The sequence below is a fragment of the Eleutherodactylus coqui genome, chromosome 8, assembly GCF_035609145.1.
Source record: "Eleutherodactylus coqui strain aEleCoq1 chromosome 8, aEleCoq1.hap1, whole genome shotgun sequence".
NCBI classification, from domain to species: domain Eukaryota; kingdom Metazoa; phylum Chordata; class Amphibia; order Anura; family Eleutherodactylidae; genus Eleutherodactylus; species Eleutherodactylus coqui.
Window position 1 is genome coordinate 171,319,411 of NC_089844.1, and position 27,490 is coordinate 171,346,900.

The 27,490-nt window shown below is 49.6% G+C and overlaps 1 protein-coding gene across 1 annotated transcript; it reads right to left on the bottom strand.

Moving 5' to 3' along the window:
- Nucleotides 1-1,162: 1,162 nt before the first annotated feature.
- SETD1A (SET domain containing 1A, histone lysine methyltransferase) lies at nucleotides 1,163-27,347 on the bottom strand. Its single transcript, XM_066576966.1, has 19 exons — nucleotides 27,182-27,347; nucleotides 24,609-24,755; nucleotides 24,197-24,295; nucleotides 23,829-24,099; nucleotides 22,757-22,860; nucleotides 22,484-22,677; nucleotides 21,415-22,210; nucleotides 15,915-16,718; nucleotides 15,659-15,826; nucleotides 15,456-15,540; nucleotides 15,224-15,369; nucleotides 14,768-14,822; nucleotides 12,830-13,102; nucleotides 10,694-11,989; nucleotides 7,248-7,417; nucleotides 7,056-7,166; nucleotides 6,831-6,950; nucleotides 3,814-3,951; nucleotides 1,163-2,986 (listed from the first exon to the last, which is right to left on the bottom strand). Exons 2-19 carry the CDS (start codon nucleotides 24,738-24,740, stop codon nucleotides 2,813-2,815), a joined length of 5,136 nt encoding a protein of 1,711 aa, XP_066433063.1. The 5' UTR covers nucleotides 24,741-24,755; nucleotides 27,182-27,347; the 3' UTR covers nucleotides 1,163-2,812.
- Between the last annotated feature and the right edge of the window lie 143 nt (nucleotides 27,348-27,490).

The following is a 27,490-nucleotide window of genomic DNA, read 5'->3' on the forward strand; positions in this document are numbered from 1 at the left end:
TGGCTGGCCAATCCACCTGCAGGATACTAGTCTTCTGGGACCTTCATGAGTTTTGTCCAATCGCAGGGAGCATTACCATCCTGAAAGGTCTCCATCGGGAACAGATCTTGGGTGCTTCATCGCATTTGTTTCTTTAGTACGCAGTATTTCGGGCCAGTCATTATCCCTTCAATGATGTATTGTCTCCCGTTTGTAGCGATGCGTGCCCAGAGCATTATTGACGTAAGGAGTTCTATTGTAGGAACGGAGTACTTTGCCTTGATCTCAGTTTCCGGGTCTCTCCTTACACAGACCGATCCAGAATTTGCCCCAATTGTGAAGGTTAACGCATCACTAAAAAGTCCTTTTTCCCCGCATTGTTGGGGAGAACAGTGTTTTTTTTCGCCCGGGCCAACTTCCCTTCCATCTTTTGACATCACATTGGTTTTACACCCACCCAATCCAATTTCGAGAAACCTGTGGCGCAATGAAACTGTACGGCACATCAATCCACAAGATACACTCCACTCAAGTGGTCAGCTTCCAGTTTCTGAGAGAGAACGAGAGCGCCTCTTCAAAACCTTGTCATCCCTTGCTGATGGAACATCTCAAGCATCCGGACCCTGGTGGATCAGCAACACTTCCTGTAGTTTTAGGTCTCTGGATGACTTGAGCCACTGTAGATTGGTTACATCCTACCTTGTTCAATACCTTTCGACCCAAAAACCCTTCAAAGTGGAGCGCAACAACGCAGGACCTTCACCCATCCAAAAGAAACATGAATTCTATTTTGCTCAGTGTCCTGCAAGCTGGCCGTGTTTATGGCCACCAACTAAGAGGGAGTCCGTCTCAGTCTTTCTGTATTCTGCGCTGGTGAAATGAAGGCTGAGCGGTGATTGGTTGCTAGTGGCAGCGACAGTAAGACATGTTGTCCTTTAGACCGCTTCATCAGTCTACCCCTAATAGCGCTCCCTTCCTGTATACAGTCAACTCCACTAAGAAATATTTGCAGCTAGTGTTCTGATTGGCCGTTATAAGCTCGCATCCGATTGGTTCCTTTTTTCCATCTTAATCCTACAAACTGGTTGCGTTTTTTAAGTCAGAAGTTTTTATTAAATGACTCCTTGGGTTTAAAAGATATAAAATAATCTGAAATCTACACGAAATTACAAACAGAACGATATATAAAACATACTGCGTTTATTTTATTAATTAAAAAAAAATTTAGTTAAACATAAAAGCTCAACATTTTGTAACCGATGCCGGACCTTCCAACAGCATTGTAAATGGTTAACGGTTACAATCAGAGCCAACGCCGACTGTAACTCGCCTAGTAGGGAGCGGACTCTGCTCCCACCACCCTTCACGACCACATCACACGTATTTATGATACGTGGCCGGGCAAGAGTTAATAAGTGCACCCGGGCAGATCAGGACACGTTCTGTAGATGACATGCACTAACTGTCTGCTAAGGTAGTGACCTCGCTGACGATCTTTGGCCGGCCTTGAGATAAGAAGTGTCGCTGTTGATCTCCGACTTCAATCTAGGATAACGTGGAGTCAAGGTCTCAGTCCAAAACACGCAGCATATTTTATCCAATCCCCCTCCCTCCAAATAAAGAGACACACGCAGGGCGTATACGTAATAAACTCGTGTTTCTACAAGAAACAAAGCAGTTAATATACAGAATATACAACGTTCTCAAGCCTGAGCCCCCCCGCTGCCCTCACAGACCCCTCCGCTGACCTCATCGCCTCCGGTATATAACTATACGCCTGACGTCACCAAAATATGAAGGCAACAGCACAAAGGGGAGATGAAAAAAAAGGGGAAATGTGTACATAAACGCATCATAGGGCCATGTTTAGGATACCTGGTATCCACCGAAATGTCAAAAAATGGCGCCTGAACCCTATTCAGGAAGCCTTAAAATGAAGCGAAGCATCTTGAGGCCTCCTCCTCAGCTGATATTTAACCCCCTCCTGACTAGGAGGTAAAAAGCTTCAAAATATAAAAGCGTGAATAAATTAAAACATTAAAAACCAGCGGTGAAAAAAAAAAAAAAAAAAAAGGCTAAAAACGTAACGGCACCTCTGCTGCGGACGCCAGGGATACGGAACATGAGCGACGGTGGTGGTGGTGACGGTGAACGACGGACAGGCAGATTAAGATCTACAAGAGCAGATACTATACAGAAAAGGGGTATAAATTGTAGCCACAGGTTGATCGCAGTCCTGTCCTCGAGTCATTGAAGAGTCAGCTCTTGGGTCTATATACATGGGAACAATGTGTAGTGTATTTACAGATAGAAGGGGTGGGCCGTGTCAGGGGGGAGTAGAGACTTGTGCGTTCTGCAGTCAAACAAGGAGGCCACAAGTAATGTTAAAGGTCTAGAGAGTCTTGGACTTTGAGCTGGAGAACTCTGGACAGTCTTCGGTGGAGGTTGGCAATGAGGCGGGAGGGGCCGGATGTCTTGGCCGCTGCCCGGCATAAATAACATACTCCCAGAAAGGAAGAAAAAGAACAGAAAACTAAAATGTATAGAAAAATAGGCTAAAAAATAACAAAAGATGAACATATACATATATAAGAACGCCCGGGGGAAGTGGGAGGAGCTCGGCAGAAATACACTCATCTTCAGGCGGCGTGTTAAAGTGCCACAGACAGGCCAGGCTGCTCGCTTCAAGAAAATGGCCGCCACTGTACCAGAAAATGCCCCCAAGTTCTGCCTCGTTCCACACCCGGCCCGGACGTCTGGACACGGTTGCCGGACACAAGCCTTTGGCTAATTTTGATCACGTTTTTTTCCTTCAGCTCCTAGGCGCTTTGCATTAGTTCAAGGTGCCCCGGCAATTCTCAGTCCCGCACAGGCAAGGAATCTTGTTCTCTTCAATGGGGAACTTGTAATCATACGTTATCTCCTCGTTCACGCCGATGGGTTGTTTGGAATAAATAACGATTTTCTTTTGAGACTCGATTGTGATGACTTTGGCGTAACAATTAGGCTGCAATTAAAAGAAGAAAGGGGGCGGTAAAAGAAAAATCCAGAAATTGGGAGAGTTAATTAAAACCCCAACAAGCCCTTTAAAACAAAAAATCATGGCTTTCTTCCACCCCTGTCCATGGGTTGTGTCTGATAGGTGCACCTCAGCTGCACTGACATGAGTGAGATGTAATACCGGACACAGCCTGTGGACAGCGATGGTGCTGGTTTTAAAAGAAGCGGCCATAATTTTCTAATCCTTTAAAGGGGACTCCAATATCAGATTGGTGGGGGTCGGCCATTTGGGATCACCTACCAATCAGTCATTTGAAGAAACTGCGGTGCCTTGGATGAGCGCTGCGGCCTCTTCTCAGCCCAATGATGTCACGTCCGTCAGCCGTATAGCAGCTCAGTCTCAGTCAGGTAAATGAGACTGAACTACAATACTGGGCTGCTATGAAAGGTACAAGACTGTTGTGTCTGGTGTGCAATGAAGAGGCCGCGGAGCTTGGCCTTCTCAAACAGCTGATCGGCACGGGTCCCCAGCTGTAGACCCCAACTAATCACATACCGGTGACGTACCCTGAGGACAGGTCATTGATATAGGAGCTAACGAGAACCAGATGCCAATTTTCCTTCTGTGATGTAAGCTCATTAGGTGAGGAGCACCCATATTGTGAGTCGGAGGTAAAAGGAGGGTTTGGGGTATCAACGTTTTAGTTCATCACATGACACACAGAACATCTTACTGGTCACGTGACTGGCTGGGTTTAAGTCACTGGGGAGTAAATGATATATTGGGAGTTGTAGTTCGACAACAGCAGGAGCCACAGGTAGGGGGCGACTTACCGTGCAGCAGTGGTTTATAAAACGCGCAAGGTTTCCACATTTGGTGGCATCTATGATTGTGTCCTGGTCCACACGGAACAGATAGCTGCTTCCGATGCCCTCTGTAGCGTATCTCTTCTCTCTCATGTCGGCCACCACCTGCGCAAAGACCACATCAAAATATGACATCCATCTGCAGAAAAGACCCCCATTGTAGCTGCAACTATTCCATACTGAACAGCCCCCCAAACATGCAAAAGGAAGACTGAGGAGGACTCAGCTGATACAGGCCTGGGGCTTATTATAGGGCATCAGAGATCTCACTTATAACCCATGTGAGTAGGACTCGGTCAGGATGGGTTATCTGCCTCTGAACGTAAACAAGAGGGTTTCCATTCAGTGACAGCAAGCAGAGATTCTTGAACAAAGTTTTAAAAAGTTCCAGAACTTTTCATTAGAGAGCGATTAGGTTTTATATACATGATGCTGGCCCTTTAAGTTTATTATTCATCATTGTGCCGCATCCCAAGAGCTTACAATCTAATCTGCCTAATAACAGACGTGTGCATTATGTAATCCCTCACAATACCAGGAGAACAAATGTAACTAATCTCCTCTGTAAACAAGTGTGGACTACTGATCCCAGAATACTGCACCTCCCCAGCAGGGTAAATGCCCTGCTGAAACCAGTACATGTCTGAGAGATTAACGGACCACGGGCTATAAACTGGAGATGCGAGACGTCACCAGAAACCGGACACTCCCCGTGTAACCCCGCGGCATGGAATGCTGGGAGTTATAGTCCTAACAGATCAGAAGCCGTGATCATGGCTCATATGGATTTCAGTGAAGGAAAAGCTCCAGAAATTCCAAAGGCTTCACATTCTAGCAGACCAGAAACGTGCCGCTACCAGGAAGACAACTGCAGCAAAACCTCAGCTGTCAGAAGTTTTAGGATGAGATTTTTGTTAGAAATGCTCCCAATTCACTGACAGCAAGCAGAGGTTTTAAAACCAGTCAGGAATCGATGCGCAAAGTCTATTATAAAATGATGAAAGAGTTATTTAGCAGCGCTTTGTACACCCTGGGTGAGTAGGGGTCCTGTGAATGGGCATAAAAGGTACGGAAACGGAGACCGCACCATCCACAGTCAGAGCCGGCTGTGACTGACAGTTGGCCTCTCTCCACAACAGCTGGGATCGGTAAGTACACCAATCCCTGTTGTTAATCCCTTACATGGCACGATCAATGTTGATCGCAGCATGTAAAGTGTTTACAGAGGGAGGGCGATTCTTCTGTGATGTCACCGACCCTCCACCAGGTCATCGCAGAGGGGAGGGCAAATGGGTTGCCATGGCGCCAGCCAATAGTGTCTGGGTCTGCCATGGCCTGTGTTCGCTATGATAAGCAATAAAGCAATAATGCATTGCACTACAGAAGTACTGCAGTATATTGTTGAAGAGATTGTAGCATTGCAGGTTCAAATTCCCTACAGGGACACAAAAAAAAGGTTAAAAAAAAAAATAATAAAAACCCAACATTTGTGGACTTTCCTCTTGTTTAAAATGAAAACTTTAAAAATCCACATTTGTTATGGTCACATCCGTAACGACCCGTAAAAACTACCCCTCACCACTCAAAAAACATGGACTCATAGATCGAAAAATAAGAGTCATGGGACTTAGAATGCAGCAAAAACCTAAAAACATAATTTCGTTATTGTCAGAATCGCACCAACCCGCGGGAAAAAATATAAATTATGATGTCCATTATGCTGCATGACCAATACTGCTACAAAGAAAAAAAGAAAACGTTTGACGCGTTCTCTCACTGCCCTCTAAAAGAAAAAAAAAAAGTTTCAAAAAACATTATATGCACCCAAAAGATGGTACCAATAAAAACTACATTTTTCTATGCAAAAAACAAGTGACAGCCGGGAAAAAAGATGGCTTATGAAAAGTGGAGAAAAAAATCCCTAGGCCCAAAATAGGCCGGGTCACTAAGGGGTTAACACTGATTGTTTCCGTGAAGCCTCTGGTACGGCGCTAATACTCATCTTTCCTGCCAGCACAGTGTGATAAACGCCACACCCCAATATTCCGCGGGGCGAGTCGAGAAGAAGCTCTCCAGCCGCTGTGAAACTACAGCAGTGCAAGCGCGAGCCGCTGACCACTAGTGCAGGTCATATCCTAGTGCACAGGTGTCAAACAAGGCCGGCGGGACGAATCCGGCCCGCCACCTCATTTTCGGTGGCCCGCTGACTGTGTAGCAAGTTCCCTGCCTCCTTTGCTGCTGTCAGTAGTCGATCTTCTATCGGCTTGTTCTGTCTAGTCCAGACAGTAATAGAGGAGTGCCGATAGCACATTGACAACGGCCGCGGAGGAGGGAAGAAAACTGCAGAGAACATGCTCTCTGCAGCGAGGAGAGGGGCGCTGAGGAGGAGCAGCTGCAGGGTGAGAGCCTGGTCAGCGCTGACCTCCTCTCACCGGCCCTAACTCTATTTATGGCTGCAGGCCAGGGGAGACATCAGTGGCCCAAGTATGAAGGGGCCCAAGAAGAGAGTAGCCGGTATACCTGCCCGTGGGACCACATTGGATGCAGGTAAGTATAAAAATGTGAATAAAAATGCAGAAGTGTGCTTGTGTGCATATGTATGTGTGTGATAGATATATAGATATATATATATATAAAAAATGTGTGCGTCTGTATGTGTATAATAGTGTGCGCCTGTCTAATATATATATAAATAGCGTGCGCATATATATATATATATATATATACACACACACACACACACACACACACACACACGCGCGTGTGTGCGCGCCGCAGGACGCTATGGGGGACCTTATTACCAATCGGGCCACTGTGGGGTTCACTTTTACTATACTGTCTTACAATTAACAATTAGAATCGGCCCTTTGAAGGTCACCATAAGGCTCATGTGGCCCTCGGTGAAAATGAGTTTGACACCCCTGTCCTAGCGCATTTGGTGAAGGTAGGACGACATCTAGTGGACAATCTCAGCGTGACCTTACCTGCCGGATGTTCTGTCCCACGTATTCTATCACCATTTCATCCGCCGCAATGGGCTCCATAGCGAACAGACCCCACTCGTGAATGCGGCTGCGGCCAAATCGTAACTTCTTTTTCCGGAACTGCAAGAAAAGAAGGTGAAGTAAGGATAAAAGCCATCATAAGAGAAACCTAGCACAACATTGCCCCCTGGTGGCCCGGAGTTCATATTACAAGTGGCTGCTTACCTTCAGTTGGTTAAGCTTTAGTAAGTCGCTGTCCATCAAGGAGAAGGAGCCGATAGCGTTGAGAAGACGTCTTTGCTCAGAGCGCCGTTCTGACAGCACCCGATTAGTGCCCTGTAATAATACAGATGAAGATCAATAAGCTGTATTATAGCGCCCCCTGCGGCGAGATCCGTTAACGCTGCTGGAACAGACCTGAGTGTCGCTGTCCAGCTCTCGTACAGACACAGGGATGACATCCAGATATTTGTCTTTGTCCTTCCTACTGATGGCATAGTAACCCTCGCTCCTGGCGCAGCCGGTCTGGTGCTCGCGGAGGCCATCCTGACGATTCTTCCTTCGTTTGGGGTCAGCGATATTGGTGAGTGAGGTTGTGTTAAGGAATAACAGTTTCACCCTGTGCCTCTATACAATGTTATGAGGTGGCAGACGACCACTGACCAACTCGCCATACTCCATCGTCACGTTACATTTATGAACTGCACTAGAAATATGCGCCAAATTCACTGTGTGCGTCAGGCTCAGCTTTACGGACAAAGAGGAAGGTTGATTGAAAAAACATATTTAAAGGGGAAGAGCGCATACATTTATCACCTCGTATGCAGCTGGTGAAAGGCCAGGTAAACATATACAGCTAATTTATACATTTGAGAACCTCGCTATAAAAAGTGGAAAGGAAGAACAAAGACAAAAAAAAATAAGAAGGAAAGTAGAGGAGCAAGAGACACCGATCACAAACTAAAATGTTTCTACACAACAACAGAAAGGACACCATTGTAGGCATTTACTATAGGCCGCCAAGCAGAAGATATGGATGCACTCTTTCTACATCAAATGGCCAAGCTCTCAAAAAGCATGACATAGTGATCATGGGAGATTTTACCTATCCAGACATTTGTTGGGAATCTCTCTCAGGTAAAAGTAATGGATCCAACAAATTCTTATCCGCTCTTGCTGACAACTTTATCTTCCAAAAGGTAGAAGAGAAAACAAGGGGATCTGCTATCTTGGACCCAATTCTTACCAACAGGGAGGGAATGGTTGAGGAAGTAAGGATGGCTGGGAGCTTAGGAGGCAGTGATCATGATACCCTTGGATTTTGGATAAAAAGGGGAAGACGACCTGAGAAAACTCAGACCTCAAGGTTGGATTTCAGAAAGGCAGATTTCAATGAACTCAGAAAGAGTGTAGGAAGAATCCAATGGCTGGATGTTCTTAAGGACAGAAATGTCCAAGAAGGTTGGGAAATATTGTGAAATGAGATTCTCGAAGCACAATCGTTAACAATCCCTAAAAGAAGGAAGAATGGGAAACATTTAAAGAGGATGGATAAACACAGAACTTGTACACGTTAAAAAGGAAGTAGAATATGTTTATCAAATGGAAAGAGGGAATATCTAAAGAAGACTGTAATGCGGTCTGCAGAAACTGAAGGGCAAATGTCAGAAAAGCTAATGATAATAATGAATTGAGGCTTGCAACAGAGGCCAAAAGCAATAAAAATGGATTGGGGGGGTATGTCGAAAGCAGAAGAAAAGTCAAAGATGAAAATGGTGAATTGGTTAAGAATGATGTTGAGAAGGCCGGATTTTTAAATGCCTATTTTGTATGTTTTCTCTCAGAAAGTAGATGAAACATCAACTGATCTTCCCTGTGCTATTGTGGGGGATAAAAGAATGCAGGCTATCGATAAGCAGAGAGATGGTGAGGGAACACTTAGCTAACTTAAAGGTCCAGATGACTTACATCCTAGGATACTAAAGGAAGCAGCGGAGGTAATTGCTGAACCACTCGCCATAATCTTTGAAAATTCCTGGAGATTAGGAGAAATCCCAGAAGATTGGAAAAGGGCAAATGTTGTCCCCATCTTAAAAAAAGGGAAAAAGGTGGATCCAGGAAACTACAGGCCTGTGAGCCTGACTTCTACACCAGGAAAGATCTTTGAGCAAATTATTAAACAGCATGTATGCAAGTACTTGGATAAAAATGGAGTAATTAACCAGAGCCAGCATGGGTTTGTAACAAACAAGTTATGCCAGACTAATCTAATATTCTTCTATGACAGAATCACCGACTGGGTTGATCAGGGAAATGCAGTTGATATAGTATATCTTGACTCTAGTAAAGCATTTGACAAAGTATCTCATACCATATTTGTTAAAAAAATGACCAAATATGGGATTGACAAGGCATCTGTTAGGTGAATTCACAACTGGCTGAGTGATCGTACTCAAAGAGTAGTCATAAATGGCTGCACATCCAAGTGGAAGAATGTATCAAGTGGGGACCACAAGGCTCTGTCCTGCGCCCAGTGTTGTTCAACATTTTTATAAATGATCTGGAGGAGGGAATTGATGGTAAACTGATCAAATTTGCTGACGACACAAAGCTAGGAGGGATAGCTAACACTAGGGAAGAGAGAGAGGGAGTATTCAAAACGAGCTACAAAAGCTTGCACAGTGGGCGGCAACTAACAGAATGGCATTAAACAAGGAGAAATGCAAAGTCCTACATCTGGGCAAGAAAAATGAAGAAAGCACATACAGAATGGGAGGAATTGGGCTAAGCAGCAACACATGTAAAAAAGACTTGGGTATATGAATAGATCATAGACTGAACATGAGTCAACAATGTGATGCAGCAGCCAAAAAGGCAAACACAATTCTGGAATGTATTAAGAGAAGCATAGAGTCTAGATCACATGGGGTCATTATCCCTCTCTACTCTTCCTTAGTCAGGCCTCATCTGGAATACTGTGTCCAATTCTGGGCACCCACTTTAAAAAAGACAGAGATAAACTGGAGCAAGTTCAGAGAGGTTAAGCAGTCTGCAAATCATGTCCTATGAGGAACAGTTAAAGGATCTTGGAATGGTTAGCTTGCAAAAAAGAAGGCTGAGAGGAGACTTAACAGCTGTCTACAAATATCTGAAGGACTGTCACAGTGCAGAGGGATCAGCCCTATTCTCATCTGCAAAAGCGAAGACTAGAAGCAATGGGATGAAACTGAAAGGGAGGAGACACAGATTAGATATTAGAGAGTGAGGGAGATCAATGAGTGGAACAGGTTACCACAGGAGGTGGTGAGTTCTCCTTCAATGGGAGTCTTCAAACAAAGACTGGACAAATATCTGCCTGGGATGATTTAGTGAATCCTGCACTGAGCAGGGGGTTGGACTCGATGACCCTGGTGGTCCCTTCCAACTCTACCATTCTATGATTATAGCAGGCATCGGGGGGGGGGGGGGGGCTATAAACTAGGACATGAGGGGACTGCAGCTTATTGTAGATCGCCAACTGGTATTTTACTGTGTATACCAAGTTTCTAGGCAGCGCCAAAGTGCTCTACACAACACTGCAACCCCTCAGTTCACGGATCACTACCAATGTGATTGTCAGACACATGTCAATGAAGCAATTTAGAGGGATTGTCACATCAGAGCACCCCCCCCCCCTTGCCCATATGCGCCATCATGACACTATAAAGATGTTGGACCGCCTCTGTTAGCCAGATCGGAGAACCGCTACAAACAGTGGCCGTCCAAGTATTATTTATACATGTCAATGGCTTCAAGTCTGCTGCAGTGATAAGGAACTGCCAGTTGGTGCTTCATCTGTGACCCCACAGCCATGCAGAGGATATTAGTATGAGGCACCCAGTGGGTGTCGTTCAGCCAGTCCGTGCTGTGGTCCTCCTGTAGGAGCCTCTCGTACATTTCCCTTAAGAAGACCATATCCTCTGTATCCAATCCATTGTTCCAGATGTCGTAGAGAATGGTCATCTGCTCGAACTCGCTGCGTATCTCGTACTTAGGAGGGGACATGGGCAGAAAAGGACGCCGGTTCTTGTGAGACCTCAGCTCCCGTGTGCACACCCAGAAGTCGTCTTCATCCTCCTCATCGTCCTCCTCCTCCGATGTGATTTCTCCGGGCTCCGTCAGGAACTTCACTTCTAGTTGTCTCTGTCTTTTACGTTTAGATTCTTCGTGAACGGATCGCTCATCAGTTTTCCTTGAAGGTGTCAACTGCAAGTCCCCAACATCCATGATGCCCGTCTCGCCCTCCAGCCTGGACAGCAGACTGCCGCCCACACATACAACCTCCTCTGGGGCCTCCAGAACTGGTTGTCCAAGGTCTACATGGAGGAGCTCGCTGGGTTTCTCCAGGTCTAGAGAGATTCCCCGCAGTCTCTTGGGTGGCTGTTTCAGGGATGCAGGAATAGAAGCGTAGCTGTGCTCCAGTAAGATCTGCCGGACAGGAGCAAAGAGAATCTCTTCTATGTACTCCGTCCGCTCCGGCTCGTAGGGCTCATGTACAACAGGCAGGTTTACGGGTTCTGGTAGCAGTGGCAGTTCTGGAATGCGCAGTACTTTGAAGTCAACCACATGGTCAAATTCGTCATCCACGTTCTCGTCTCCATCTTCCTGCGGAGGAGCTTCCTCGTGTCCTGCGCGGGGTGGGTTGCACTTCACCAGACATGCGTGGTCCCATGGAAGGTTTAATACAGTCAGCTGCTCTGGAGGCTTCTTCTGAGAAGGGTCTTTGGCAGGAGGTTTCAAAAGGTCTAGTTTTGGGACTTGGAGAGTTTGTATCGGCCGTATAGCAACACAAAGAGCCATGGAGGAAGGTAAAGGAGGTTCTTCTACTGCAGGTACAGAAGGGGGCTCCTCTTTTGGCTCTTGCTGAACGACAGGTAGGATTTCGGGGATAGTTCTCTCTGGGACCAGATGATTTGAGGCTTTGTTCTCAACAGGTTCAGGCTCTTCTTCTGGAGTAAGGAGGAAGGAGACGGTCTTGCGCCTTTTCTTGGGAGGAGGAAGAAGTGGCAACGGAGGAGATGAAGGGGTGCAAGGTTTGGGGGGTGTTACAGGAGGTGCAGGTGGTAACGGCTGAGGTGGAGCTTCTATACAAGGTTCCTCTTTCACTTCCAGGGACTTATCTTAAGATAAAGGAAAAAAGATTTAATTAATGAAGACAACGAGGAGATACTAGTTATTAGTATTATTTATAGTACCAGTGTTTCTGGTGGCGCAAAATATAATCTAGTGAATGACATCACATGAAACTCACAGAAGAACCTGTGATGATAGCTGGAGTTGGTCAAAATATTGAAGGATCTGTGATGACACCACAGTCGTGTGATGACACCACAGTCGTGTGATGACACCAGTCATGTGATCAGGGGCGGAGCTCAGAGCTCCGGTGTGCTCGCTGAGGTGAAATTGTGGCTGGGATGAAGGACCTGTGATGACGTCACCATCATGTGATTGGCGGCGGAGCATTAACTTACTCACTGACAAGTGGTCGTTAGTACTTTGATTTCAGGAGACCAAGACAGCAACATCCTGTCCACACTGAGATTCAATGTCACCAAGAACCTCCCACAACACAAAATGATCATCACCCACTAGTTATACTTTAGAGCTGCACTCACTATTCTGCTGGTTGTCAGCAACCTTGTGCACAGACACCAGTCAGAAATTAGTAGCGGAGCTCAATAATACAAGGTCGCAATGTTTTCCCTGCACCATGTACATTGCCTCCTGTATAACAAACATTTCCATAAAAGCATATCACTGCAGTAAGCTGCACACAAGACACTGGACATGCAGGGAATACTGGGAGATTTCAGCTCTGACAGTAATAGAATTGTTAATGCAGCTCTAAAGTAACACTGTGAAATCAGTACAGGATATATAAGGTAGAGCTACGCCACTATCGTTGTAGTCAGAAGCAGCCTGCAATCCTCTCCCATCAGACCTGCATGCAGAATACTTACTCAGCGTCTCCTCTTTGTCTAAGAGTGGCTTAACTTCTGAGGTAAGCGGCGGGGGACTGGGTGGTCTCAGAGATTCAGTAACTGTTGGAGTTACAGGAACATCCTCCTGAGCGTCCTCATCTTCATCATCAGAGGACGCCGGTGAGGAGGAGGAGGATGAAGAAGAAGAAGAGGAGGAGGAAGATGAGGATGAGCTGCTGCTGTCGGATTCACTCGAGCTGTCACTATCGTCGGACACAATCTTGTTGGAAAGTTTGGCGAGTGGCGTCTCATCTAGACAATAAAGAAACAACGGTAAATACATGGAGAGCGGAAATCGTTCTACACAGCCAGAGCCCCCGAGAGTCCTCAGGGTTATCAAGATCAATACAGGCTTCTACATTAGGCAACTGTTCCTTTAACTCCTTAAAAGGACCAGCGCTGTAAATGTATGGCGCTTGGTCCTGGTCTTTAATTCCAGCCGATAGCAGAATTACAGTGCGGGATTAAAGCCTCTGTTCCTCCAATCAATCAGAAGCAGGTCGGGTTGTCAGCTGTTAGTCACAGCGAAGAGAACCCACAGAAGCAGTTTTTAATCACTTCTGCCTTCTCCTTTCCCAAGTACACAGCGCTCAATGAGTGGTATGTACTAAGAAGTGGAAGTGTTTCTATCACCATTGTTACCGATTGGATCACGTGACCGCCCGGGATTCTCTGGCACAGAAGAGCTGCAGGTTCCTAGATCAGATCTGCCAGTGACTATTGTCACTACAAGGGGATATTTTTTTCCTGTAACTGGGGCTCCAATGGAAGCTTCAGCTACAGTGAAAAAGTGTGTAATTTTTTTTTTTTAAAAAGGCACCATGTAAATGACCCCCAGAGGTCATGGAGGACATAGATAGTAAAAAAAAAAAAAAAGTTACAAAAATAAGTTTAAAAATTACAGAATAAAATTAGAAAAATACACCGTATATTCCGGCATATAAGACGACGGGGCGTATAAGACGACCCCCGACTTTTCTTCTTATATGCCGGGAAAACAGCGTGAAAAAAAATTAATCCTCACCCCCCACGGCGCTGCTGCAGGCTTTCGCTCCCCCGTGCACGCTGGCAGAACATTGCTTTCTGCAAGCGGGGCTTGAATGCCCCGCCTCCAGAAAGCTAATGCTCTGATTGGCTGACGCCGCCTGAGTTAGCCAATGAAAGCTGGCGCTGCGTTAGCCAATCACAGCCATTCAATGACATCATGATGTCTGCCGGCATGCAAGGGGGAGAGACAGACTGCAGCAGCGCCGCAAGAGGCGAGTATTCTTTTTTTTTTTTTTTCCAGACAACTGTATACCTGACGTATAAGACGACCCCCGACTGCAGAGTACATTTTTCGGGGTTATAAGATAGTCTTATACGCTGGAATATACGGTACATAAAAAGGAAAATTATTCAAAGCCAACTAAAACCGTCGCTATAAGCGCCCTGTAATTCAAAAACATACACATTATATATTAAAACATCCAAAATAAAATTAGGATCCCATTCCTATACTTTATTTTAGCGTAAATATACAAAATAAAAAGAAAAAAAAAAAAAAGAAGAAGAGGAAAAAAAAGTCAGTGAAAAAGATATTTAAAAGAAAATCGCCTATATGTCACGGGAAAAAAATGCAGCTAAAATAATTTTGGTAGCTGAATGAAAAAAAAAATAATAATAGTACAGTAAAACCACCACATGGGTAAAATCTCCAAAAGTGTCTGTCCTTTAGGTGTAAAGCAGCCTGGTCCTCAAGGGGTTAAGAGACATGATGTCACCGAGCTTCTAAGTGATGGCCTTTTATCCGTGATCTCAGAAAAGCAGATCTAGCTTCATATAAAGGGAATGCGCTCCCCGTCCTCCACCCCGTGCAGCTGCAGACATACACATGCCCCAGTGCAGTCACTTTAGTACATCGCTCTTCTCTCTTACCTTCTGAGTCTTCATCCTTGGAGCTGATCTCATCGTCGTCATCATCATCATCGTCCTGTAAATAGGCATAATAAGAATATGTAATCCACAGACGAGCACAATGGGGAGCAGGATGGGCCGTGATACATCAGAGGGGCCACCATAAGGTGCCCCTATAGCTTCACTATTATTATTCCTGCCCCCCCCCTCATACACAATGTACACCAAGCACAGGCGAGCATTCATGTTTGCATTGGAGAGGGGAATAAGGTGCTACCAGACCCCTCTCTCCCTTTTCCTCCAGGCCCCTCTGTCCCCCTCCCAGCTACTCTGGCAGCAGCTGATCTCCTGCGGGAACAAAGGATCGCGCACGCTGAAATCCAAAATACCGGATCCTTCTTCCCCCTCTTACATCCCTGTACACATTAGAAGTGTGGTGGGCCAACATTCCCCAGAGAGCTGTACTAGACATCGCACCTTATCAGACGCAGACTCCTCCGAAGCTTCCTCGCCCTCACTGTCCAGGGGGAAGGTGTATTTACGTTTGTGCTTCGGCCTCTCAGCCTCACGTTGTGGAGCCTTCAGTCCTGCTCTCGGGTCAGCCGGGGTCTCTTTCTCTCGCTCTGGAAATACATAGGGGTCACCCAGGTAAGATACAAGGCTTATTCCTAGAGTGCGGTGTGCGAGGGGGTCCGTCGCAGGCACTTACCATCTTCCTCCTCCTCTGCTGGTGTGGAGGGTCGGGGCCTCTTCTGCTCACCGTCTTCACTCTCCGAGGGCTGCTTCCTCTTTACCTACATGGGGGTAAATAAAGATTAGGAACGTGACACATTACTGAAGGGCTGAGAAAATGGAGGAGGAGAGGCCGGCAACAGGACAAGTTCCTTCAGCACACCCACATCTGTCTCTTACCTTGAAGGAAGGAAGCCGGAGAGCCTCCCGAAGACCGCCACCAAATCCAAAGCCTTCGGCACCGCCGCTCTTGGCCCAGTCCACCAATGACAGAAGCCCAGGCTCCTTTGGACGGGTCTTCTCCTTGTCTTCTTCCCGGGGGGCTGGTTTGGGCACATTCTGAAATGGCTGCAGGCAAAAAAACAAAACTGCATCAATAACGATGATCCTGGCATCTTTTTTTCCCTACGGCCCTCGGCTCTTCATCACCACTTACCTTTGCCTTCTCTTCCTTGCGTTCCCACCACTCATCGAAGGCTCGGAAGGCCACGTTCTCCACCATCTTCCTGTTTAGATCTCTCTGCATTGTGCTCTTCATCTCCTGGATAAGAGCGGATAGGACGCTCATGACCGTGGCAGCATGTGGGTCCACCTCTTGTACCCAACCCATAGGGCGGGGCTCCAGCGTTCGATTTGTCCTGGTGGCAAGGTCTCTCAGTGGTAACAAGGGTTGGGGTTCTTGGGACGGGAAGTGCGGATAGGCCCCACCAAACACCTGCTCTGCCATGAGCGGTGGTGGGTGCTGCTGTCGAAGTCTGTGGGCCAATAGATGAGGGAGCAAGGGTGGGGGGTACGGATCGTCAAACAGCTGCCCCTTATCCTGCCTGCTCTGCTGCAGACGGCTGAGCATCTGAGTCTGCATCTGGAAGGACATGGACGTGCCACCCCACTGGTTGCCCAGTCTGTTTACCAGCTCCATGGAGTTTACAAAGTCGTAGATATGGGGGGCTGATACTGTTGAAGAGGAGGAAGGGTCAAGTGGCGGAGGGGTGACTGGGCGTGCCCCAAGTTCTCCAAGTCGACCCCTGGCAGCCGTGGAGGCAATGAGCGGATAGGCGTTGGGAGCTTGATGGTGCAGGTGAGGGGCCATGGACAGAAGTGATGATGGGATAGGCTGAGGGGCATAAGTGCCCCCAGGACCTGCGAGGTGGGGCACCAGAGGGTAAGGAGGACCGGAAGCTCCGGGCATCTCAACGGCAATTTCTTCATCGGAGATTTCCATGTCGTCTCCAGAAGACAGCTGAGGAGACAGGAAGAAAAGTTACTTGTAGGAACGGATGCACGCAGGACGCAACGACAATTAGCAAACCTTCCGCGCGAGAACGACCGCCGAAAACCGAGGAGACACAAATAGCGGAGGTCGAATTATAGTCCGCATCCAACTAAATGGCAACTGCAGCTTCGATTGTGACTGAAGTAGAAGACGTGATGTAAGAGTGCAGCGCCCCGACAGACCTGTGGTATCTACTCTACAAGCAGGGTCGGAGCAGTGGCCCCATACAGCTAGTCTATGGGGCCCCAGCGCTGCTTGACGGCGTCTCTCCCTGTCCGTGATTCATGGATCCAACCTTGTGGAAAGCGCGTTCCCAGAATATTCACTGCGGATGGACATTTATGTGCCGACTTGCAAGAGCGGATTTAAGGGACTGGATATGTGATGGACCAGCGGCGTTTATGTTCTAGTGTAGTTCCCAGCATGGTGTCTTATACTCCAGTCACATCCAGAGCTGCATGCACAAATCCATAAAAAAAAAAAAATCTGTATATAATTTTTTTTGTACTTTCCCACAAGTTCCCCAAACCTGCAGCATTCAGGTGGCGACTTCCAGCTTGATTTACCCCCCCCCCCCCCAAGATGTTCTTCACTTTCATGCAATTGAAAAAGTGCAGCAGACTAGATCAGACTGAATGCTACCCGATAGTCAGCTGTCATCAGGTCCACTCAGTCCCTGGGAAAGCTGTGTGGCCACCAAGAGGTTTGTCATGTGGATTAACCAGCTGAGGGTGGGCACAGGCAGCCCAAGGGCAGCGCTGGCATCTCTTCTGTGAGTGTGTTGTATTCATGCACCACAGATTAAAAAAATAAAAATAAAAACCATCAAGTTTATTTTTCTGCATAAAAGACAACTTCTGCGGCGTCTCTGCTGGAGTCCAGAGGGAAGAGCAGCATTACCCGCGTCGTCCTGCAAGCTCTAGCGTTGCTCCGCATGCCCGGGTTACAGCAGGTCTTCTACTCCATTCACACCTAAAGCTGTGTCCACAAGTCTGCTCTGTTGCAGCCCCCGACCCGCATCATCCATGTGTCGGCATCCAATGCATTAGGTTTCCATAAGTGTCGGATTATCCTACGGGAGCCGCAGCAGCCTGTAGCGACAGCGCGGGGGAAGGTATAGTGCCACGAGGAGCCGGAGAAGTCGTGTTAAGATGTGTTACTTGTTGGCTTTTTGGTTCCACTTTTCAAGAGTGTGGGTGGGGCTTATAAGCAGGGGCGGGGCTAATAAGGAGAGCAACAGGATTACCAGCAGAGCTTTGGGTGTAACTAGAGTAGAAGTTATGACGCAAGTTAATTTAAGAAAAGGAAAGTATGTTAACATTAACCACAACCTGTGAAGCTTTGCGTTGCGGTCACACGTAGCGTATTTGGTGCGAGTTTTGCGCATGGACAATCCACACCATTGGTACGGCTCGCAGTTGAAAGGGTGAAGTCTGCTGCAGAACTTCGTTAAAATCTACACCACAAAAGGTACAGATCCGCACCAAAATCCGCCCCATGTGAGCGCACCCTGAAGGACATGGGCGCCCGGCGGAAACCAACGCCGATTTTTCTATAGGAATTGTGCCTCTAAAACTGCAGCAAAAATCCGCGTCACATGTTTTTCGCGGATAGTCGCGGTCGCACCGTGTAAGGGTACCTTCAGCTGCGGACTTCTGCAGAGGTTTTAGAGGCAGAAAAAAATCAGTGTCAGGGTCCCACCCTGTGAATATACCCCAGAAACAGAACCGCGTCTAACACATCCGGCGCCCAAACATGGCGGCTCCCCGAAGACACGATGCATTTCAGGCAGCAATATTTTAATGCAAACATAAAGGACATTAACAGTGGAAATGACACCTGAATGATGAGGCAGAACACCAGGGGGCGCCACGTGTTCACCTGTCTTAAAGGGACACTAACGTCATTCACAGGAGTTTTCAAAAAAACATTGCAGGAGAAAAACCATCTGCAGTACAGAAAGCGTCCGTCCCGTTGGCCGCGGTCGTCACGGCCGGCATCCAGCGCACAGGTTTGTCTCTGCCATTGACTGGTTAGTATGTGCGATCCCAGAAGCTGTCAGTGTGTGTACGGGCACGGCGGCGGCATGAGCGCAAGAGGCGGGGCCGGCCCTTCAGTGAGACAGCAAAGTAAGCAGGATGTTATTTTAACCCAAGCTGACACCAGAGAGGTGTCCATTGCAATAGCACAGCAGAACTTTTATGCCCATCAGGGGTCTACACATTTCAGAAATATATCCTTTTTTTTCCCCAATGAAATGAGGAGTTCCTGGATGGAGCCTGCAGTGTAAAGAATGGAAGCGCTCATGACTACGTCCGTGGTCCTGGGCCCTATAAAAGACGTCGTGTTTGGATGGAGCGAGTATAGAAAATAAGAAAAGTACATTTATAAAATAGATACGTTTTTATGGGACTGGAAGTAGTCATGGCAACCAGGATGGAAACCTCCATTCTTTACACTGCAAAGCATAAAATGAGAAAATAAAACTGAACATTTTCTATACCATTTACGTGAACGGGGGGAGGGGAGGGGGGGGGGGGGGGGGAACGCATCCCATTCATTCAGAGGAGCCCCCGCAGGTCTCTCCATAATGCTGATTTAAAGTTTGAAATCTGCATTGTGGGAAATAGCAGACAAGCGGGTCCTCATGTCTTACTGCGGCTGTCTTGCCCGGCACAAGAGATCCGTATGCGGATCCACAGAAAAATACACAATGTAGCGGCACAGAGGCAGACCCCGAGGCCTCCCTCACACAGGCGGTTTTAGCAGCACTAACGTGTGTTTTGGTGGCGTTTTCAGCACATCCAAGAAAGCTGAAAGGAAGGAAGAAAAAAAACCCAAAAAAACGCAGTACTCACCTAGCAGACGCCATCGGGTCCCTGGCACTGCTCTCTGGGGCTCTGTGTAGGCTTCCCGACATTTGTAATCCCCAACAGACCATCATCTTTTGCTGGTAATGTGGGTTGAAGACCACGTCTCCAGCAAGACACTGCTCTGATTGGCTGAAGCAGATGGCCAGTCATTGAATGGCTAAGCCAATCAGAGAAATCTCTTGCTGGAGGCGGGGTCTGCAATCGCTGTTACCAGAAAGAGATGCTTTGTTGTGGATGACAAGTGCAGTGGAAGCTGGAGCAGCGGCAGGGACCCAACAGCTAGGCGAATGGGGATTTTTTTTTTCCCCCCCTCAGTTCTAAGTGCAGCATGGAAACATTGCGTTTTGATGCTTGTGTGAGCGGGCCCATTGAAATTAATGGGAGCGATGTACAGCGTTTAGCGCTGCGCTGAAGAACTTTACCTTTATTGGTCAGCCACTCTTTGCTCTTCTGCGCCAGCTGATGAACGCACACAGTGCCATGTGTCAGAGGGGTGGAATCAGGCAGAGACCGCCCAGACAGCCCACCGCCCGCATCGTTTCCATACCCGCACGGGAGAACTTTAGACACAGATTACTCAGGCCGTTTTTACACAAATGTGACCCTCATTCTTTTGAATGCTGTCATACACACGAGGGGCTTTTTCCAGCATCACACTGGGAAAAACAAGCCGCAGCACATCCTATCTTTGGCGTGCCCTCGTATCGCCCATTGTTTTCTATGGGGCCGGCAGCAGCATCGCACCATGTCCTAGGTGCACGTGATACCAGGTTTCCCCATTGAAAACAATGGGAGAGACTCTGCGATCCTCCACTGCGGCTGTCAGCCACGGCAGAGGATCGCTACTTCCCTGAAGTGATACAAGACATTTTTGATCCAAAAACACCTCGCATCTGCGGTGAAGTCGCATATATGGCAAGCGCAGCCCGATATCGCACTCACCCGTGTGAAGTTAGCCGCAGACCCGGAAGAAGCATGCGGCGCAGAGCATCGCTTGTATATTACACGACGGGTTCCCTTTAACAGCACACAGAACTCATGTAGTGCAGCATACCCCGCAGACTTGTTCTGCCCCGTGATTCGGCAGGAAGCCGTGTGCACACAAGTAATGCTTCCCTCTCCGTTTGCTTGGAAGATTTATCGTTTACATCCGGAAATTGGGGGGGGAAAAAAAAAAAAAAAATCCACAAAACAATCACCACTGCCCCAACATTCTCACAGCTGAGGGTTTGTTACAGTTGCACAGTCTGCTCTGTGCCCACACTGATGCCATCACCTTACAGAGGACTGCACAGAATGAATACATTGTGACAAACCCTCAGCTGTGAGAAGTATCAACTTTGTACAAGTTTTTGGTCTCTGGCAGTTTTATAAAAAAAAAAAAAAAAAAGTAAACATTCACTAACGGCAAAGATCTGTAAAACCGAAAATGAATAAAGGGCTCGTTTACACGCAACGATTGTGGCTCAAGATTGAACGAAAATGCGCAATAATCGGTGCGTCTAAATGCGACGCCCCCGGGCACTACTTGTCGCTCAAGTTTCAGCCTGCATCCGAATAACTGTGTTTTGCTCACTTTGCGCTGCGTCTAAACGGTTCCCGGCTCAGCGCTTCACGTAGAATGTGAGCAGAGAGGGAAGGTAGCGATACTCAGCGGTGATGAACGCTCTCCGCAAACAGCCAGCGGCGGCATCACCCGCTTGTGCCCTCATTTAAATGAAAACCAACCGGAGTAAAAGGGAGATAAACAAGCAGCGCACAGCCGGCATAAGGGAGGCTCAGGATCTTACCCGCTCTTGTCCATTCGCCGTTCTGCCAAGGTCACCAAACCTCAGAATGGCCTCTGCTGACACATCCTCAAAGCTGGCAGGTGGAGGGGGGGTGTAAGGACCATGTGCAGGCGGCGCGACTTCTTCTGGGATAGTGCTCTCTGGCCCGGCGCCCTCTGCTGTCCCTTCATCCTCTTCCTCTGTGTCGGAGGGGAGGAAGGAGAACTTGGATCGTTGCTCCTTCAAGAGAGCCTCAATGCGAGAGTCCAGGCTGCTGCTGTGTTGGGTAAAGGGCAGGCTCTCCGAGATACCATCTGGGAGCGGAGAACATGAGCGGGCAGGTGATGGAGGTGGGGAGCAGGCTGGAAGAGGTGGTGGCGGTGGTGGAGGCTCCCAGCCTTCAGAGGGCGGAGGTGGAGGATGTGGTTGAGAGGAGGAGGGTGGAGATGGAGGAAGAGGTGGGTGAGCCATCCTGTAGTCCCGGTCAGGGTGAGGGTCATCAGGTGGAAGTGGCGGAGGGGTAGGCAGTGGTGGAGTCCCAGGAAAGCGGTGTAAGGGCGGTTCCTCTGGGGGTGGCGGTGGCTTACGATGGCGAGAGCGGTAGGACTGTGGAGAGGTGCGGTGTTGATGCCGGTGGTAACGTCTGTGGCTGCTGTCATGCTGGGAGGAAGAGGAAGTGGAGGAGGTCGATGAGGATGTGGCTGGAGAGTAGTGGTGTCCAGACCGGCGAGAGTAGGAATCGCCAGTGCTGTTCTCGTGGCGCCGCGACTTGTATCCTGAGGAGTCCTGGGAACTGGAATGGCTGGGCGTCCCCTGCCTGCAAAGCAGAGAATGAGGTCACACAAACCTCCCCACCGATAACCAATGAGTTGTGCCACAAGATCTGGCATCTTGGCCCCGCCTCTCGAACTAATGTTCAACTCCGCCCACTATACCTCCTGTACCTTCCAGCCCTAAAATACACAACTGCTCATTTCTTCTATGACTCCCACCCACTCTACAGACATGTAGCACATGGTATATATACCAACACATGGTAAACCCTATGTATCACCCCGCCACGCGTATAGATCATCTGATCACTTCTCACCTGCTTGAGTAGGCAGAGTCCTGAGAGAAGGGCGTCCCAGCCCTAGGAGTGTACGGGGTGCCCTGCGAGGAGGAGAGGGACGGGGTGTACTGGCTGTAAGTGGAGCTGGGGTCTTGCGAAGATGGAGTTCCATTCCCAGGAACAAAGGCAGCGGCAGCGGTGGTGTCACTGGACAGGCGACGCCGACCATCGACCTGGGGAGAGGCACAGGCTGAGTGCAACGAGTGGCCTGGTGACCGCACCGACTCCACTTTGCAAGCAGGGATTACTCACCGGCTCCGGAGGCCTCTCCTGCCCCCACCTGCCCGTGGTGGGAACCGTCTGAGGGTTGTAGGATCCACTCACGATAAGGTCGTAATATTTCTGCCGCTGCTGGCCTGTAAAAAGACAATAATAATCTTTATTTGTATAGCGCCAACTTATTCCGCAGGGAAGAACACAGACAACACAACAATCACATGTGATATACAGTCAGTTTGAAACAGAGTGGTGGTGGTGGTGGAGTAGAGGGGGAGATAAGGCAGGGGGGGGGGGGGGGGGGGGGGGACAGGCAGTATGGGAATTACATATGGAAAATCAGTCATTAGGAAGCAAACGGGGTGGGGCGGTAAGGAGGTGCAGGGGTAGAGGTCATGTGCGATTGGGAGGGGCAGGGGGACTAGGTCAGGAGATTTGGTATGCCTCCATGAAGAGCTACATTTTTAGGGCGCGTCTGAAATTTCATGAATCGGGGATTTTCCGGATGCCTTGGGGGTAGAGCGTTCCAATCATCCCTGGTGAGGATCGGCTCATGTGACGGGAGGACACATTACAAGAGCTGACATCGTGTATATGGGATCTCCGATTTACTTCCCTTAAACAAAGTGACTGTGTCTGTAGTCACATCCAAAGCTGCAGTCAGATTTTTGCTGGTTTCCGCCTACAGATCACAGCAGATTTAGTGTATGGTGGTAGGCCGCTCAGGAGAGTTCTTACTGCTGTCTGTAAGGCCTTGCGAGGAGTTTCTCATAACGTTACTGAAGGGGTCTTACTGCTAAAGACATTCACTGCCTATCTACAGGGTGAGGGAGCAGTGTCCGATCGCCGGGGGTCTGACCACAGGTGCCCCCAGTGATCCAGAGAACGGTGTAACCCGAATGTAACGGTGCAGCGCATGCATGACTGCGGCTCCAGTCACTTCTATAGAACAGAGCGAGACTGCCAAGCGAATCAATCTTCCCCGGGACAGAGAAGGAACCATGGTCATCCCTGCGCACCGCCGCTCCGTTCATGTGGGGCATTTGGGGGGCTCTGACTGAAGACACGACCTTACCACGGCCCGTCTAGCCGTCCCCCCCATCTTTACCTCGCAGGTCGAGCTCTGCGTGGAGGATGTTGCCCATGACGGACGTGTTGTGGAGGTGGGTGACCGTCTCCCTTGCCGCTTTGGAGCTGGAGAACAGGACCTTTGCCAGGCCGAGGTGCTTGCGGGTTTTTGGATGCAGTAGGATCTCCACGTCTTCCACGTCCCCAAATTTGCGGCACATTTCTTTCAGGAAGAGCTCCCGCACGTTGTCATTCAGGTGGGCAAAGGTGACCTCCTTCTGGGGGAGCTGCCCAACGTAAAACTCATCAAACTGTCCAGGAAAAGAGAGAAGTGGTTGGTCAGGATCAAAGGGCAACCCCATAAGCGCCCACAGAGCCCTCCCCCGATGCGCCGCCAGTCTCCTGTACCTTAAATTTCGGAACAGGAAGGGAGATCTCTCGGGGTTTACTCCACAGGCGCTGCTGCCGAGGGTCCCGTACGTCTCCGACTGGAAGAAATGGTCCATCCTGTTGGAAGGAGAGAAGAGATCAGTGCATGCCGGACAGCCCCGGGGCCAAGCCCTCTGCCCCCAAGACTGCTACGTAGAGCACAGCGCCACGACTGAGCACGCTCACTTCAATAAACTTTATCAATTACTCCAAGGAACAAAAGCACGATTCCCTGGTTGCTATGGATGCACGCCATTGTCAGGCAGAATGTCCATGGCAACCGCTCTGTCCCCGGTCAGCATATGATTTGAGTATACCCAGATTCTAGAGCCCCCCTCCGTACAGGACACCCCCTCTGTACAGGACACCCCCTGTTCCCGCTGCCCCTTACAGTGATGTTGAAGTGCACGCCATCGTAGCGGTAAACCTTCTGTGCGGCTTTGCGGAGAGCGGGGTCGAGCAGCAGTTTGTAACTCCTCCACTGGAAGCCGGCCGCTCTGTGACTTTCGCCCTCGGGCTCCATCTGGGGACATCTGACCTGCGAGGGAGACAAGGATGATGAGTACAGGAAGTCCCAGGGACCAAACCTCAGTCCCTACCACAACCACCAGCAGTCTTCATAGCACGCTCTCATCATTCATTTCACCGACTGTCTCTTTGCATCTATGATTGCCGGTCCTGGGTGTAAAGATGCGTTGTGCGACTGTCTCGTCCCACAGGTTGTCACGAGACATCAGCGAGGGTCCTCGATCCCCTCTACAGACGTTCCTTGTTGGAATGACTGTCTCAGCCTCTATTGAAGGTCATCTCACATTTGTGATGTGTCTGTCTCTTTACATCTGTGCTACTTGGTCTCGGGTCTAAAAAGGTCTTCTTGGTCTCTTGCAGTCTCGTTACTTCTCCATCTACAGAGGTCCAACACCCCAGCAGCCTCACAGAGAGGTCTCTTTCCTACATGTACAGGGAGCTACGAGACATCATCTAGTGAGATGTCTCATGCCTGACTGTCTCAATTCCCATTTTAAGGGCCGGCGTCCTCTTCTGTACATAAAGCTTCATCGTTGTATAATGAAGGTCCTGTAACTATACTGATCTCTTGCTCTCAGGATCTCCGTTTGCTGTCAGTGACTAGAAGTATTCTTGTTGACATCTAGAGGCTGTAATCCCATCCTGACCTCCGAGGAGGGAAAAAGCATCCGGTCAGGACGGCCTCAGCCTATAGACGCGGGCAGGGACGGCCTCAGCCTATAGACGCGGGCAGGGACGGCCTCAGCCTATAGACGCGGGCAGGGACGGCCTCAGCCTATAGACGCGGGCAGGGACGGCCTCAGCCTATAGACGCGGGCAGGGACGGCCTCAGCCTATAGACGCGGGCAGGGACGGCCTCAGCCTATCGACGCGGGCAGGGACGGCCTCAGCCTATCGACGCGGGCAGGGACGGCCTCAGCCTATCGACGCGGGCAGGGACGGCCTCAGCCTATCGACGCGGGCAGGGACGGCCTCAGCCTATCGACGCGGGCAGGGACGGCCTCAGCCTATCGACGCGGGCAGGGACGGCCTCAGCCTATCGACGCGGGCAGGGACGGCCTCAGCCTATCGACGCGGGCAGGGACGGCCTCAGCCTATCGATGCGGGCAGGGACGCTCCGCTTCACCAACCACAAGAAGCGATCTTGAGAACGCCCCTGCGCTCTACTAGCAGACGTCTCATGACGGCTCCACAGATAGTCCCTTTTCCCTTAATCCAAGAGCCGCTCTAATGGAGAAGAGCCAGAATGGTCTCTTGCTGGTCTAAAGACTGTCTCAGGGATGTCTCTTCCTAGTCAGTGACGGTCTCGGAACTCCCCAGGCGGTGACCGCCCCTCCAGCTTCAGGCTGTACAGATATATTTACTGTCTCTTCATGAGGAATCTCTCTCTTCCGGTGACTCCGACTGTCTCTTTCTCCATGTCTGCCGTCTCCTACCACCTGACATAAATAGACCCCCTGAATGTCTCTTCCTCTGGTTATGGGGGCGGGATCTCACATCATTTACCACCTTTCTCAGACTGTCTACGTGTCTGGTAATGCTGTGTGCAAAGCCTGCAGCCCTGGCGGGCACGCAGCTGTCTCATGCCCCCCAGTGAGATGTCCGCAGCCTTGGCTGTCTCCCCAATGGAGCGGGCACCCGGCTGTCTCATGCCCCCAGTGCAAAGTCTGCAGCCCTGGTTGTCTCTCTTATGAGCAGTCACACGGCTGTCTCATGTCCCCAGTGAGATGTCCGCAGCCTCAACTGTCTCTATTGTGAGCGGGCACCTGGCTGTCTCATGCCTCCAGTGAGGCATCTGCAGCCCCAGCTGTCTCTGCTATGCAGCGGGCACCTGGCTGTCTCTTGCCCCCTGTGAGGAGTCTGCAGCCCCAGCTGTCTCTTGCCCCCGGTGAGGAGTCTGCAGCCCCGGCTGTCTCTTGCCCCCGGTGAGGAGTCTGCAGCCCCGGCTGTCTCTTGCCCCCGGTGAGGAGTCTGCAGCCCCGGCTGTCTCTTGCCACCGGTGAGGAGTCTGCAGCCCCGACTGTCTCTTGCTCCCGGTGAGCGGTCTTATCCTCGGGTGATGCCGAGATGTCACATTTACAGAAGCGGCGGTCTCACGCCTCAGCGACTGTCTCACACTCTCTCTACTAATGATCTGTCCTCCGGCTGTCTGACACCTCAGTGACTGTCTCACACTTGGGGCTCTCATATCTCACAGCTGAGCTCTCTGCTGTCTCTTCCCCGTCTCAGACTCCTTCTCTACTGACATCTCCCACTGAGGAGTCTCTGACCGTCTCTCACTACTCCAGTGACCGTCTTTCCGGTCTGCCCCACGGCTGTCTCTCTGACGTCTCCCGCCCCCAGCTCCGCAGTGTTCCGTCTCCGGCCGTCTCCTCTGCGGCGGTCTCCTGAGCGGCCAGGGTGTCTCTCGGCTCCGGAGCGACCGGTCTCTCTCACCTGGTTGTCTCTCCGCTCCCGGCTGTCTCTTCCCCGGATCCTCTGTGTCTCTCAGTAACGCCGCCTGCTGCTCAGAGTCGCACTTTCGCCGCAGCACGGCCCCTTCTTCCTCAGCGGTCCGGCTCTTCTCGATATTATTCGCTCCGCTTCCCCACTACTTTATCGCCGCTCGGCGTCGGTCCATCCTTCCAGCGGAAGCCTCGGTTATTAATATATCCACACGTACATCTGTGACGAATCTGCGGCCGTGCGGCCCAACAAATAGCTTTACCTGCTCCGCTCAACTCGCGCCGCACTTTCCACACACAC

What these genes read in the sequence shown, in the direction of transcription:
- SETD1A (XM_066576966.1), bottom strand. Translation starts at nt 24,740, where the DNA reads ATGGAGCCCGAGGGCGAAAGTCACAGAGCGGCCGGCTTCCAGTGGAGG. An exon ending in TAAAGCTTAACCAACTGAAG is followed by an intron (nt 6,951 to 7,055) that starts GTAAGCAGCCAC and finishes CTTTTCTTGCAG; the next exon opens with TTCCGGAAAAAGAAGTTACG. An exon ending in TGGGACAGAACATCCGGCAG is followed by an intron (nt 3,952 to 6,830) that starts GTAAGGTCACGC and finishes GTCTTTGCGCAG; the next exon opens with GTGGTGGCCGACATGAGAGA.